The 15,870-nt window shown below is 35.5% G+C and overlaps 1 protein-coding gene across 1 annotated transcript; it reads left to right on the top strand.

Moving 5' to 3' along the window:
* The first annotated feature begins 5,440 nt into the window (after positions 1–5,440).
* Positions 5,441–11,992, top strand: LOC110907488 (actin cytoskeleton-regulatory complex protein PAN1-like). Its single transcript, XM_022152467.1, has 3 exons — positions 5,441–5,999; positions 10,944–11,587; positions 11,723–11,992. The coding sequence occupies exons 1-3, from the start codon at positions 5,441–5,443 to the stop codon at positions 11,990–11,992; spliced, it is 1,473 nt and encodes a 490-aa protein (XP_022008159.1).
* The last annotated feature ends 3,878 nt before the right edge of the window (positions 11,993–15,870 follow it).

Raw genomic sequence — 15,870 nt, 5'->3', positions numbered from 1 at the left:
TAAAAAAATCAAGTATCTTGTTAAATCAATACTAGCATCAATCAAACAAAACAAACTACAACAATTTACCTTATTATTGAATCAATATACCCAATTCAACTGGAAACCCTATGAACCCTAATTGTTGAATAAGAAGGAACAAATGTTTAAGAGGGAAAATTGGAAAATAAAATCTGATTAGATGAAGGAAAATCAATGGAATTCGAGATCTGTGAGAGAGAGTATTCCGGCGAAGATGATGGTCACGGCGATGATCTGTAACTTTTATGGTCCTCCTCTGCGATGATGATGAAAGACGGTAAGAACTGCAACAAAAAAAACTACGTGATGATGATGATGATAATTTTCTGCAATGTGAGGATAGGAGGTAAATCGCATGATTAGCTGGTGATTTGTTAAAGAGATAATGCTGAAAATCTTGTGTGACTGGTATATGATAGAATTTGAAATATAATGAAAGAAGATCTCGTAAAATATGCTATGAAATAGGAATTGTAACTGCCATTGGTTTATGGAATGGTATTTAAAATAAAAAATAATTTGTATAATTACAATCTTGCCCTTTTTCTCAAGAATTGAAATCAATGGTTGAGATTAGTTCACAACCAAGGATGTTGTTCACTCATGATCCTCATCCTATATATATAGTGAAAGGTTCAAATGAGAATATTTTTTTGTAAGAAGAAAAAAGAAGAAGTTTCAACCAATAAGAATGCTTCATTTTACTTAATTTAATATTTGCATTTAATTTTAATATAAGGGTATATTGGTAAACTTACATAAATCATTAATTTGAATTCTTCCCCTTTAATAAATAACTAAATTAAATTTGTAACTTCTTTTCAAAATATATACTTATTCCAAATTAAAAAAAACAACTTAATTTAAAGTGTAGGATAAATTACTAGTTATGTAGGATAAATTACGAGTTGTGTAGGATATATTTCGAGGTGTGTAGGATAAATTTTGACTGTGTAGGATAAAATTGTATAATGTGTAGGGTATATGTAGGAAAATTTTGATATGTGTAGATTTTGTAGATTATATGTAGGATAATTAATGATTAGTTGACTAATTAATTAAAGAGAGAAAAATTAATGATATAAGTTATAAATGAAATAGTATTTTACTAATATGCCCTTTCTCCTTTTTCTTTTCATATTAAATTTCTTCTCAAATGAACCTTCCCCTATGTATATATATGGGCGAGGGTTATCTTGAGAACGCTAAATATTGCGAGAATCGTGAGAATGAATGAAAAAACCAATCAAAACCAATTTTTTTAATACCACACTCCTTGTAATAAAAATACAACATCAAAAAAAAAGAATTTACAACATCAAATAATTCATTTCTCCTCTCAAAATCACTCTTATTAGATTTTTTACACATGTGTAAATTTTCTTTATTTACGAATTCACGTAAATTTGAACGTGTAAATTAAATTTCTAACATTGTAATCGAATAATAATGATAAGTGTAAAAGAAATCTTGAATTTGAATTGTTTTTGACCAAGTTCTCATGGTTTTTTCATTCGTTCTCACGGTTCTCACAATAGTTAGCGTTCTCATTTAAACCCTCCCCTATATATGTATATATGTGTGTGTGTATGTGTATATATATATAACGTAAACTAATTATTAAACATAAAACCACTAAGCTCATTTTATACGATTAAACAAATAATCACACTTTAAACTAACCACGTTAACCATTTGAACTCAATAAACATGTAACTAATAAGCCCAATAACCTAATAGAAAGTTGAAAGAACGACTTTTGATTAACCGTTTCCACCATTGACTTTTCAAACAAAAGAATCGACTATTCAATATGATATTGCCGCCCTAACTTCGCCCGACGACACCTATTGCCATCCCAAATCTAACCGGAAATGCATGTTGTCATCCCAATTCCGATCGATGACGCCTACTGGCGCCCCAATTGTGAATACCCTTTATCCTTTGACCCAAATTTCTTATATGACCCAACCCTAGAGTATGTGACCGACGCGACCCCATCCGAACCGATTTTTAACCATCAATATATTTATATTTATATTTTTTATATTTTTTTTGTTTTGTTTATATTTTTAATAAAATTATATGGATTTAAAGTTTATTATTTATAAACTTTGAGTTTATATATAATATTATTTAGATTAAGCTAGAAAGTTTTTTTACTAGCATATTATTATATATAAAGTCAAAGTTTATAGATAATAAACTTCAAATCTATTTAATTTTATAAAAAATATAAAAAAAATATATAAATAAAACTTTACATTAATTTAGTCAAATATAATTAATTAAAAAATAGACTCTCTAGATATTAAAGGACATGTTAGTCATTTTAGTAATACTTAACAAAAAAAAGTTAAAAGGTTTGGTCTTAGTACTCAACATTGTGACAAAATTTGACTTTAGTACTCAAAATTGTAACAAATTAGAACATTAATACCTGATGTTTGAAACAAAAAACTATTAACATCCAACATTGAAATTTGGCATAAACCACAAGAGTCAACGATGTAATTTTTTCTAATGACAATTCCTTCATTCTCACGATTCTTACAATATTTAGGATTTCTTTTATAATAAAACAACGAAACATGTTCTAATGACTTTATGATGGTTGCAATTTAGCTCTAGTGTTGCCAACTGTAATAGCAAATGGCCAAATTTGAGATGCTTTATTATCAATAAAATAACTTTTTTAAAGCAAAAACAAGACATTTCTTTACATGATAAATCATTGTAGCTAGATACTATTTGGAAAGCTAAGCTTCATGGCCCTGTAAAAGACGAAAGCTTAATTATTTCATACAGCAATATCTAGCTTGTCCCAATAGAATATATCGCAAAAGAAGCCATTGTTAGTTACAGACTATTAATGAAAATATATAAAAAATGTCCAACCTTAGTAACAATTTCTCCTTGTCAGCTTCAATGTCAGCTTAAATAAATGTTCCATGATGACTAGTCCTCAACTTATCATAAACTTAATGTGACGTTATTATTGTACGTGTTCTAGAACATCAATTTTATACATTAATAACTAAATAAAGACTTTTAATTTAAGCTAGTGGTTATTATCCGCTCTACGCAGCGGATGGATTTTGTATAAAATAAACACGTCAAGAGAGTAAGTTTGGAATTTAAAAGAAAATTAAGTTAGAAAATTACGTTATTGTGAAAACTAGAATTACGACCCGCCGCAATGCGGCGAGAATTGTTTAGTTATAATTAAGTCGATTTAGGACGCGAACATTATGTTGAACCTGTTAAACGGGAAAAAATAGACAATGTAAAAACGTTCACTCACACACGTACGTTGCGTCGTGTTAACTCGCAAAATTTAGAACGAAATATAAAAACGTTAAACCGAAGACGCACGTTGTGAGGTGTTAAGTCACACAATTTAGAACGAAGCATAAAGAGAAAAATTTGCAGAAAATGAAAACTATAAAGGACCAAAGTTGAAAGCAAAAAAAGTTGTGAGGATAGATTGCAAAAGATAAAAAAGTTTTGTGTTAAAAGTAAAAAAACAAATAGTCTTGGGTTAAAAGTAATTTATGAAATACTTTTGTGTGAAAAGTAAAAAAATCAAATTTTTTTTAGTAAAACCTCCAAAGCGAAGGTTACAACACATAAGTAAAAAAATGAAACTGGTTAAATCGCAAAAGATGAGAACTTTTGAATTAAAAGTGAAAAATCAAATTAATCAAAGGGGCTAAATTGTATAAGATGGAAACTTTTGAATTAGAAGTGAAAAATCAAATTAATTAAAGGGGTTAAATAACAAAGATTAAAACTTTAAACTCATATTGTCAAAGATTAAAACTTTAGGGTTAAAAAGGAAACAAATATTACGAAAGATTAAAACTTTAAACTCAAATTATCTAAGATTAAAATTTCAGGGTTAAAAAGGAAACAAATATTAAAACTTTAAAGTTAACTTGCAAAAGATTGAAACTTTAGGGTTAAAAAGGAAAAATCCAATTTTTTTTTAGAAACTCCCAAAGCTAGTGGTACAACTACCATATGCATAAAGTAGTTGGTTTTTAATAAGGTTTTAATAAGTGTTAAAAACACAAAATCTAAAAATAAAAACAAATGACCACAAAATATAGAACGAATATTGTTTGAAAGTTAATCCTAAAACTCATATGAGTTGAAAGTTGAAGGGCTAAAGTGAAATGTTGATATAACTAATTTTTATTAAAGTTTGGTTTATTTTAGGTAATTATATTGTAATTGGTTTAGGAAAGATTTAATATCTTGAAAAGCAAGTTTAGTAGTATTATAAATAGGGGTCTAGGTTAATGTTTTTATTTTTCCATTTTCTTTGTACGTTCGTATGTTCGTTTGATTGAAAAGAAAGAGTCGCGGGTTTGTCCGTCCAATATCATGTGTTCGTGTTTGTTGATACGATTATTTGAACCGTCTGGGCCAACAATTGGTACCAGAGCTGGTTAAGCTCTTGAAGCTTCAGAAACGATTAAGAACGAATACAATTGAAGATATCGATTTGTAATATTACAAGTCGATTAGGAATATCCGTAGAAAGATGAAATCCGAGTAAGCCATAGTCTGTGCTGATTGAATTTGATTTGCAAGAAAGAAAGAAAAATAAGGGAGGTATTCTATTGGAGTTTGTATGGTGAAAGTTTATTAATATATTTATTATTCTTACTTGTGGTTTGCATTGACCAAGAACGTCACAAAAAGAAAAGTTTTGTTTGTGGTTGTGGTTGTTGTACGTCTCACATCAAGAATAGAGAATAGAAAAGAGTTATTTTTAGATTTGTTTTGTGGTTGTTAAGGCAATAAAAGTGGAATAAGAAAAAATTTTGTTTAGGATCTGACACAAAAAAGGACGATTTAATTGTTCTTTGTTAACAAGTTTTGTTTGATCGACAAGTCTAGTTCGATCAAGCACCAAGATCATGATCTCAATCTGGTTTAGGTTCGTTTGAACACAGAAAAGAAAAATAAAACGCAATAGTAAGTTTCGTTTAGCAAGATTGTTTTTGGGTAATCAAGAATGTTGTTCTTGAATCTTTGATGAATTGAAAGAAAGAAAGAAAGTAAGAAAGAAGGAAAGAAAGAAAGAAAGAAAAGTTTGTAGTGTTTGGTTCTTTATTAGAGATTGGTTTCAGGATCGGGAACCAATTCTAACTGAAAATAACAAACAATAAAAGAATTGAAACAAAAGATAGAAAAGACACGATGGTGATTAGGGGACTTCCAGTATTAACAAAATCGAACTACAAAGTATGGTCGACCAAGATGGAAGGATTTCTAAAAGACTATGGCTTTTGGGATGTTATTGAATCTACAGTCGACGTAACTGTAGATGAAAAGGAAGATGTATACCGCATTGAGGTACATATGCCAAACCCTACAGGAAGACATCTTAGTACAAGTAGGCATACTAATGAATGCTAAGGAAGTATGGCGTGCCTTGAAGATTAGATTTCTTGGAATTAATCATGTAAGAAAGGAAGAAAGGGAAAAAGCAGCTCAAGAAGCCGCTGAGAAAGAAAGATTGGATGAGATCACTGAGAAAGAAAGATTAGATGCAATTGTTCAAGAAGAACAAGCACGTAAGAAAGAAGCTCGGGAAGCTATAGAGAAAGAAGAAGCTTTGCAAGCTGCTTTGGTAAGTGAAGAGAAGGAAAGACTAAATAAAGAAAAAGAAAGAATTGCTTTGGAAGAAGAAGAGAAGACGGTGAACCTTCATATATGTTTTCCTGACTCAAACGACCTTGAAGTTAAAGAGATTGTTAAGATCAGTGAGAAGCAACAAAGCAAGAAACCTACTACTAATCATGATGATGAAAGAAAGGATCTAGTAACGTATGAAAGGGAGGATGCAACTAACAAATCTGCACATTTAGAACCGTATGTGAAAATCAACAGTCGAGCATATGTTGAAGAAAAATCGGAACCAAATGAAAAGTTCAGAAGAGTAGTCAGAACGAAAAGCCCAACAGGTTCTAATAAAGAAAGAAAGAAAGACTAACCTAGCTGCAAGTTTTGGGTTAAAGCCAGATTGCCAAGAATTTTTGTACAAGCAAAGAAAGAAAAGAAAAGTGAGGAAAAAGAACTTGTCAATTGAACAAGTGATGCAACAAATATTTGAAGATAGAAAAGTTCAAGAAAAGAAAGTGAAGAATGAATTTGCATCTAAGATATATATGGATGGTTTGAATGATGAGCGTAAAGTACCTGTTAAACAGGTTTGTTGCAAATAATTGAAAAGAAAGTATAAAAACATACCAAAGATAGAAATGGAAGAGTTGAGAGTGCTATTTGGGATTCAAAACCTTGGTGGTACAAAGTCAAGAAAGTTCGAGTCAGGTTTTAGGATTAAGGGGGGATGTTGAAAGTTAATCCTAAAACTAATATGAGTTGAAGTTGAAGGGCTAAAGTGAAAGATTGATATAATTAGTTTTTATTAAATTTTGGTTAATTTATTTTAGGTATTTATATTGTAATTGGTTTAGGAAAGGTTTAATATCTTGGAAAGAAAGTTTAGTAGTATTATAAATTGGGGTCTAGGTTAATGTTTTTATTTGTCCATTTTCCTTGTAAGTACGTATGTTCGTTTGATTAAATAGAAAGAGTCGTGGGTTTGTCCCTCCAATATCTTGTGTTCGCGCTTGTTGATACGATTATTTGAACCGTCTTGGCCAACAACTATTTTATTCTAGAGTCGGTGTTCCCGACAAACTACTAAAGACCTCGGTTTCGTACAAGTCGCGATCTTTTCCTTTGAATTGTAAAGGATTTGTCAGATAATTACGAATATTTTACACAAAGAACATATGCAATTAATCAAAAGGGGTTTTCATCCACCAAAAAATGCACAGCCGCCCTACATCAGTTGGCATGCGACTTTGGAAGTAAGGCAACAGATGTAAACGTACACATTGGTGAAATTGCAGCCAACATTTCTCTACAAACTTTTTACATGTGTGTTATCAAACTTTATTCAAAAAAATATATATTAGAAGGCCTAACGAAAGTGACGTCCACAGATTGTTGTAGTGTAGTTCACAATTCAAGGGATGTCACGGAATGCTAGGCAGCATAGATTAAGAAGCAGGTGATGTAACACCTCGTAAATTCATGTCCAATATTATATCGACACGTGTCATGGACTTTAAACGTGTAAAGAATTGTTTTAGAAGGACTAAATTTGACAAACAAAGAAAGTATGCGAATAAAAGGATTCAAAGTGTCAACATTGGGTAAATATACCTTCCAATGACCCTACACGATGTTTATACCCTTAAACGAATGAATTATGAATCGTATGAAGCCGTTTGTGGAAGAAAGTGAGAGTTTACAAACCGCAAGGGTTAAAAGTGTCAACATGTTTAATTTATACCTCTGAGAGACCTTTTAGCGAACCCGAAGCTTTGTAACGATTAATTATGCTCACTAGAATAAGTGATAAAAATTTAACAAGGTTTCGATTCCGTATGAGAAAGTAATGCTAACATTCGTATGTAAGGGGTTAAAAGCGTCAACGTTGAAATTTAAGGCTTTTCGGGTGATCATAAAACTAACCAAGGACTTAACAAAGTTTGGTTATGTCTTGGAGCCCTTAAAAGTCAATTTAGAGGGCTAAAAGTGCAAAATAAAATGTTAAAACCACTTTAAAAAAGACCAGGGACCAATTGTGCAAATCCTGAAACTTTATAACTTGAACCTGGGCCTCAAACCGGCCGCGTAAGACCATGCTGGTCTCTTACGCGGGCCGCCTGGGACTGCCAACAACAGAAATCTTGCACAGGTGTCTGTTTCAGCCTGTTACACCGCCTCAACTTACCATTTTTCGATTCCAGGGGCTGCACCAACAGGTTTTCATGCATAGGGGGGCACTTGTAAGCATCTGGGATCAATCCTAGACTTGTTTGGCATCATCTTGTTCAATCAAAATCACTATATAAGCACCACTTAGTTGCAAACATTGGACTTGCACTTTGAATATATTCTAACTTCATTTCTGGAGATTCCTGGAGCTCAAGACCACTTCCTAAGGACCATTAGTCGTGCATAGGACTTCAGTAAGTGTCCTTAACCTCTCTTAATACAGTTTTATTAGTTTAATGGCCTAAAGTCAAACCCGTCGTAATTAAGGTTTGACTTAGTGATTAATCACTAATGGTCCAGTCAATTCTCGAATTAAAAGTAGCTTTGAGTTGGTAATTATGTGGGTAGTAAACCCTTAATAGGGCACCCTCTGATTCCCACTCTAACTAGGTCAATTATCGGGTCAAACTTGATTATAAAAAGTCAACAGAAAGCTAATTTTCAAATAAACACACAATGTAGAAGCCATGCAACCGGTTTTATCACTCATATAACTTGTTAATTAATGTAAGAACATGTCTAAACATGTTCAACCTGACAATTTTCAGTTTAAGCTCGGTTCGGAACCGAAAGTCGCAAAAGTAGACTTTTGCTGTGACTTTCAGTTCTGACCCAATGTAGCATACTTTAGAAATGCCTTAGAGCTCTATTAGGACCAGGTTATAGGTTAGTGTAACCCTCTGAGGTTATACAACTTGGTTCCTTAGTTATCTGATTCGTATGCATGTTTCCGTTATATGCCTAAATGTTGACTATTATGCCCTTTTGACCTTAAAACGAGATGTTTGAAAATGTGAAAGAATAGAAACCTTTATTACTGAATTATAAACTTGTCCCTAAAATTTGACATCAGTTTGAGGTCTAGATTAGGAGTTATGCTCAATAGCGTAAATTAGAAGCTTTTTATTAATTAAACGGAATAATTAGTGTATAGCTTATCTAAACCCAAATTTTGATACCAAACTTTTTACCCACTCATGTAAAATAATATTTTGAGATTTTTGAAGATTTTTAATTATTTTTAGGCTGAGCATAACATAGGGTTCTAGCTTTGATTCGGTAATTGTCAGTTATACCTTTTTCTAGCATAAAATGAGTTTTACATAACAGTTTTATACCAAACCTTTTGCTACTGATTTTATATGATAAATAAGATATTTTAAGCTTTCTGGAATAATAAAAATATCAGCTTTCCTTATAAAACCCGAAAATCGCTTAAAATCGCCTTTTTACGCGTTTTAAACGCATAGTATGTATTAAAACTATTTTAAATATATAAGACTTAATACCTACTGATATTTTTAATAAATTTTTATACTTTAGTAGTAAGCAAAAGTTTTAAACTCAGATTTCCAGATTTGACCTTTAAACCTTATGTGAAATTCCCAAAATGCCCCTTCGGTGCATAGTTTGGTTATAAACAATAAATTTCACATATATGTAATACCCTACTGATATAACTTATTAAATTAAGTATTTTTACTGATTATATCAGACCCGGACCTCATATTAATATATAAACTCTTTTATAACCTATAAAATGACCAAAATACCCCTTCGGGGCTAAATTTGAGTTTAAATTCGTTTTTGGCATAATGGAAAATATCTTACTAATATCACAACATATTTAAGGCATATTAACTTAGGAAACCTGTATGTGACTCTTATGTTTTCCCGTTATGCATTTTTCGCATTCGGTTCGGTTTATGTAACTAGTTTGCATAAATTGATCGAAACGGGTCAAACCTTATCATTTTTGTCTCAAAATCCAGAATGTGTTTAGTTTACCCATATTATACAAGTCTTCAAACTTGTCGGGTCCAAATCACATTCTATTCCGGTATTCGTTTAATCGTGCGTTTGAACCGTATATCTTCCTTTAAAACTAACCGGTCTAAGTTTAGGCTTAATTAAGACCCGTTAGGAATCTAATAGGTTATTGAAAACCTTCGTTCCTGATTAGGAGCCTAGTAAAAGCTACTTGCACTCGCTGATTGTGATATATACTTGCTCAGGTAAATACTTTTAACTTATTTTCCCTTATACGGGCTTGGGGTACGGTATATAAAATACCGCTTGGTCGGGCATTGAATTTTTAATCGTATGAAGGTTAATTTATTGAAATGACCCATTTAAATTGTTTTGGTTGCTTAAAGCCTTTGGGGGGGTTAATGACCATGTCCCGGATATCCTTGGCATCATTCATTGAAATGGCCATGACCTTAGCACGGGGTGTAGGCATACACCTGTCAGTGCATATATATATATATATATATATATATATATATATATATATATATATATATATATATACAAAGGTATAAACGTCGGTTCGAGAATAATCTCGCCGCGGGATTATATCATGTGGTGTGTCTATTAATCTTTAACCCGGTATTCAACCCGGGCTACTGAACTTATAACAAACATGTAATTCTTTTACAAGTTTATATATAAATAATTATCCCATGTTATAAAATATTTTGTGCCTCGTGCATTCAAATCAATTTTCCTAAACATTTTTCAAAATGAGTCAGTTAATTGTATTTACAAGTGTAAACTGACATATTTTCCAAAAAGGCTAAGTGCAGGTACTAATCGGAATAGGCTGGCCTCTCCTAACATCAATAAAAGAGTCCTGCAAGCTTAGATGCCTTTAAATCTGTTGAACAATATTTCTTTTAAATTTTGATCCGCCTGTAGATCTTTTTCAACCATTTTGTAATACTTGATATTACTCTTCATTCGGTTTGAAATATATCTATCTTTTACTTCCGCTGTGCATTTAAATTGTTTTGTTTGACTATGACGATATCAACTACGTCACGATACTCCCCACCGGGCCCACCGGTATTACGTGGAAATACCGGGGTGTGACAGGTTGGTATCAGAGCCAACGTTGAGTGAATTAAACACTAGCCTTTTATGTTTAATCTCAATGACACAGTTTGCACATTCCTCGACTTCCGGGTCTAGACAAAGAACTTAGGACTAATCCTAATTTGTTCTATTTTATTCTTTATATATTTTCTTGTTGTTATCTTTGTTTATGTTGACAGGATCAAATATGCCACCAAGATTCAGGAGAGGAAGAGGAAAGGCACCAATCACAGGCCACGACCATGAAGCTGGGCCTTCTCACAGGCGAACTCCATCTGTTACCATGAGCACAAGTCCTCAGGAGGACTGGAGGACGTATCTGGAGCCAGTGAGGCGATCTGTCTCGCTAAGTTCGTCAACCTCGTATCACCACTCCTTTGGGCCACACTCAGAAAACGAGCCCCATAACTCACACCCTTCCTTCATCCCTCTCCAACGCTCAAACTCACACCACTCCTTCAATGACCCAACACCCTTTTTCCAGAGCCTGTTCAACCCGGCAAACCTAATTGAAGAACCATTGGGTTTTAACCCATTAGGACCAGAGGACCATTTCTCCGGCGACCATGCCATGGACATGGACGAAGACACCGATCCCATTGAGCCACCGTCCGAAACTCCTACTCATCCCATCGAGATTTCAGATGGGTCGTCCTTTCACGGATCACCTTATCGTGGTCCAGACAGCTACCAGGCGAGATTTGCCCAATATGATTGGGTGTTTACTCCCTCCTACCACTCGTCTCCGCATCAACAGCAGCAGCAGCAGGATCCTTCCGAGGATTCGCGTTTTGTGGCAGTTACTCCGCCACCACCACCACCAGTTCAGCAGCCGCCTCCGGAGCCACCGAGGCGAAGAAGATCAAACGCACGGATGTCCGTGTGAGGGGGAGTCCGTATCAGCACCCCTCAACTTTCGAGTGGCAGCCACTATCCGCCACTTTATGAAGACCCGCAGATGGGTGGGCTTTCAAACCCCGTCTCTGAGGTGGATTCTGCACCTATCGCGCCGCCACCAATGGGTTATGATAACCTAATTCCTGCATACACCGGTTCAGCGGCGTACAACCCATTTAAGCAGCCGGCCCACACCAACTACAACTATGCTGATGTTGACCCATACCAGGAAGCATGGAACTACAATGCTCTTCATCCTGAATGGCCCTATGGAGGTCCTTGGACCACTAGATACCCAGCTTATGGGTACCAACACCCGCCACCTCCTTAACCTCTACATCAGCAGCCGCCGCAGCCGCAATTGATACCACCAGAGCAACAACAGGAGGTTCTCTAAAGGTTGAGCCAGGTAGACCGGGAGGTCCAAGAAGAGCGTAGGAACAACAACGGTTTTCTTAAAGGTCTGGCGAGTTTAATCAAGGGGAAGACCAAGAGAAGGGATTTTTGAAGATTCCTTATTTATTTAATTGTATTGTAATTTCCTTGTTTTAAATCAAGTCCCTGCGTGGACATCTATTTTCTGTATTCAGTCCCTGCGAGGACTTGTATTTCCGGTTAGCCCCTGCGTGGGCATGTCTTTTCTGTTAAGTCCCGTTTAAGGCATTATTGTACTCTTTTTATTTAAATTATGGAATGTGTTAAAATTTTAATTTTCATTGCATGCATGAATATAATATGTAAAATAAAAATAAAATGCCATTCCTTTTAAAAATAAATCAGCCATTATATATTAAATAAATCTTAAAGGCAAAACCTAGTCCATGTGTCATATTAAGACAGGGCCATGATGGTAGTTCCTTATTAAGATGCAGATTCTTGTTAACATCTGAAAACATGTTAACACTCCTGGCAAAATGTGATTCGATAAAATCGCATAAGTCATCCTTATATTGGATTCTTCCAATTTCTTTTGTTATTCAAAACATCCATTCAAGATGTAATGCCTACGGACCATATTCATTGTCATATAAGACAAAAGACAGTTGTGGTCTTCGACCCCCTGTCAAGAAGAGGTAATGAACTATGATTCAAACCTCAATACCTTGATCCTATAAGATCATGATTCAAAATTTAAAACTGTCCATGTGACTTGGCCTTTTGTGCCATTAATATATTTTAACTATAGCTAAGGATTATTATAATGAAAAATCCTGAATATATATCTTTAACAAATTAACCAATATGGTTTCTTAATACCATGGTTAATAAATCATCTAGAATGATAAAACTGTTATAGACCTCTAAATAAATTAAAATCATTATTGTGTAGCAATCAAGCTACATGCCTGGGTCAGACGAGGTTAACAGTCACCCCAGAGAAAATCATGACACTTCCAGAGTCAATGTAGCAGGAGCCGAGTTGCAGGCATTAATAGATAATGCCGTTACATGAGCTTTGGACAGACAGTTCAATGAATCCAGTGGTACCCATGTCAGAACTCAGTCTGTACCACACTCAAAACCACCCTCAAGAACTCATACCGCTCACAAGAGTGATTCTCATCACTCATTAAACCAGAGGAGTGTTCCATCTAAGAGAGTTGTGCTAAATCAAGAACCACGTGATAAGGGATGCACCTATAAATATTTTGTCTCCTGCAAACCCAGGGATTTCACTGGGGAAAAAGGAGCTATTGACTGCATGACATGGTTAGACGAGATGGATACCGTGGTTGATATCAGTGGTTGCGCTGATAAGAATGTTGTGAAGTTTGTATCTCAGTCATTCAAGGGAGAGGCACTTGCTTGGTGGAGGTCCTTAATCCAAGCTACCGGAAAAATCCCATTGTACAATCTGTCTTGGGATCAGTTTATGACGTTGATCAAGGAAAATTACTGCCCTCAGCATGAGGTTGAAAAGATTGAGGCTGATTTCTTGTCATTTGTTATGAAGAACCTGGATTGTCAAGCATACCTTACGAGCTTCAACACTATGTCAAGATTGGTTCCTTATCTTGTGACACCGGAACCCAAGCGGATAGCTCGTTTCATTGGGGGTTTAGCCCCAGAGATCAAGGCGAGTGTGAAGGCCTCTCGACCAGCTACTTTTAGGTCTGCAGCTGATATATCATTGTCTCTTACTCTGGACGCAGTCAGGCAGAGATCGCTTAGAAACACCGATGCTGAGAAGAGGAAGCGTGAGGATGATAACTCACGACGTTCGGATAACAAACACAAGGGGAACTCCGACCACAAAAAGAGTGCCGGATCTAAAAAGGATGGTCAACAGTCGGGTGATAAGCCCAAATGTAAAATCTGTAAGAAGCACCATTTCGGGAGGTGCAGATATGAATCAAAATCCCAGTCACAGCCGAGAGCTTGTGGGATTTGTAAGTCTTCTGAGCACAAGACGTTAGACTGTAAGAAAATCAAGGATGCGACGTGCTATAACTGTAATGAGAAGGGGCACATCAAGTCCAACTGCCCTAAGTTTGCCAAAAAGCCTGAAGAAGCTAAAAAGACCAATGCTAGGGTCTTTCAGATGAATGCACAAGTGGCCATCCAGAACGACAACGTGATAACAGGTACCTTCCTTATAAATGATGTTTATGCAAGGGTGTTATTTGATTCGGGTGCAGATAAGTCATTTGTTGATGATAAGTTTTGTAAGTTGTTAAATCTGCATGTTAGAACCCTAAGCATAAAGTATGAAGTAGAATTAGCCGATGGTACCATAGAAACCGCATCAACAGTGTTAGATGGATGTTTCATATCCATTAGGAACCACTCTTTTCCGTTGTCCTTACTTCCTTTGAAGTTAGCTGGATTTGACATAGTAATAGGCATGGATTTGTTATCTCATAACCAAGCTTAGATTGTGTGTGACAAGAAACAAGTGGTGATCAAGACTCCTTATGGTGAGCCACTTACCATACAGGGAGATACTCAGTATGGATTGCCTAAGCAAGTGTCTATGCTTAAGGCATCAAGGTGTATGAAGAAGGGTTGTGTCATCTATATGGCACAAGTGACTATTGATGAGCCGAAGCCTAAGATTGAAGACATCCCCGTCATTTCTGAATATCCCGAAGTATTCCCTGAAGAACTACCTGGTTTGCCACCAGATAGGCAAGTAGAATTCAGAATTGACATCATTCCTGGAGCAGCACCTGTTGCAAGAGCACCTTACAGGTTAGCACCAACAGAGATGAAAGAGTTGGGGACTCAACTAGATGATTTGTTGGCAAAGGGTTTTATACGTCCTAGTTCGTCTCCATGGGGAGCACCAATACTGTTTGTGAAAAAGAAGGATTGGTCGATGCGTCTATGCATCGACTATCGCGAGCTTAACAAGGTTACAATCAAGAATAGATATCCATTGCCCAGGATCGATGATCTGTTCGATCAATTGCAAGGGGCAAGTTACTTCTCCAAGATCGATCTAAGGGCAGGCTACCATTAGTTGAAGGTTAGAGATGAAGATGTGCACAAGACTGCATTTAGGACTCGCTATGGTCACTATGAGTTCCTAGTGATGCCTTTTGGGCTCACTAATGCACCAGCAGCATTCATGGATCTCATGAATCGCGTCTGCAAGCCCTACTTGGACAAATTTGTTATCGTCTTCATTGACGACATTCTTATTTATTCAAAGAACCAGGCCGACCATGAGAAGCATCTTCGATGTATTCTGGAACTACTTCAGAAGGAGAAGCTTTACGCCAAGTTTTCAAAGTGTGAATTTTGGCTTCGTGAAGTCCAGTTCCTTGGACATATGTTTAGTGAGCGTGGTATTCAGGTGGATCCCGCTAAGATCGAAGTTATCAGGAATTGGAAAGAGCCAAAGACGCCCACAGAGATTCGTAGCTTTTTGGGTTTGGCAGGATACTATAGGCGATTTATTGAAAATTTCTCGAGAATTGCTGCACCCCTAACTTCATTGACCCGTAAGAATATCAAGTTTGACTGGGGACCTAAGCAGCAAGAATCCTTTGACATTCTCAAGCAGAAGTTGAGCAATGCACCAGTGTTGACATTGCCAGAAGGTATCGAAGAATTCATAATTTATTGTGATGCATCGCACACAGGTATGGGATATGTGCTTATGTAGAAGGGCAAAGTTATTGCCTACGCTTCTCGACAATTAAAAGTGCATGAGAAGAATTACACCACCCACGATTTGGAATTGGGTGTCGTTGTATTTGCACT

This window comes from Helianthus annuus, chromosome 14, assembly GCF_002127325.2.
Source record: "Helianthus annuus cultivar XRQ/B chromosome 14, HanXRQr2.0-SUNRISE, whole genome shotgun sequence".
In the NCBI taxonomy this organism is placed as follows: domain Eukaryota; kingdom Viridiplantae; phylum Streptophyta; class Magnoliopsida; order Asterales; family Asteraceae; genus Helianthus; species Helianthus annuus.
The sequence above is the reverse complement of the archived record's forward strand: the minus strand, read 5'-3'. Positions and strand labels throughout refer to the sequence as shown.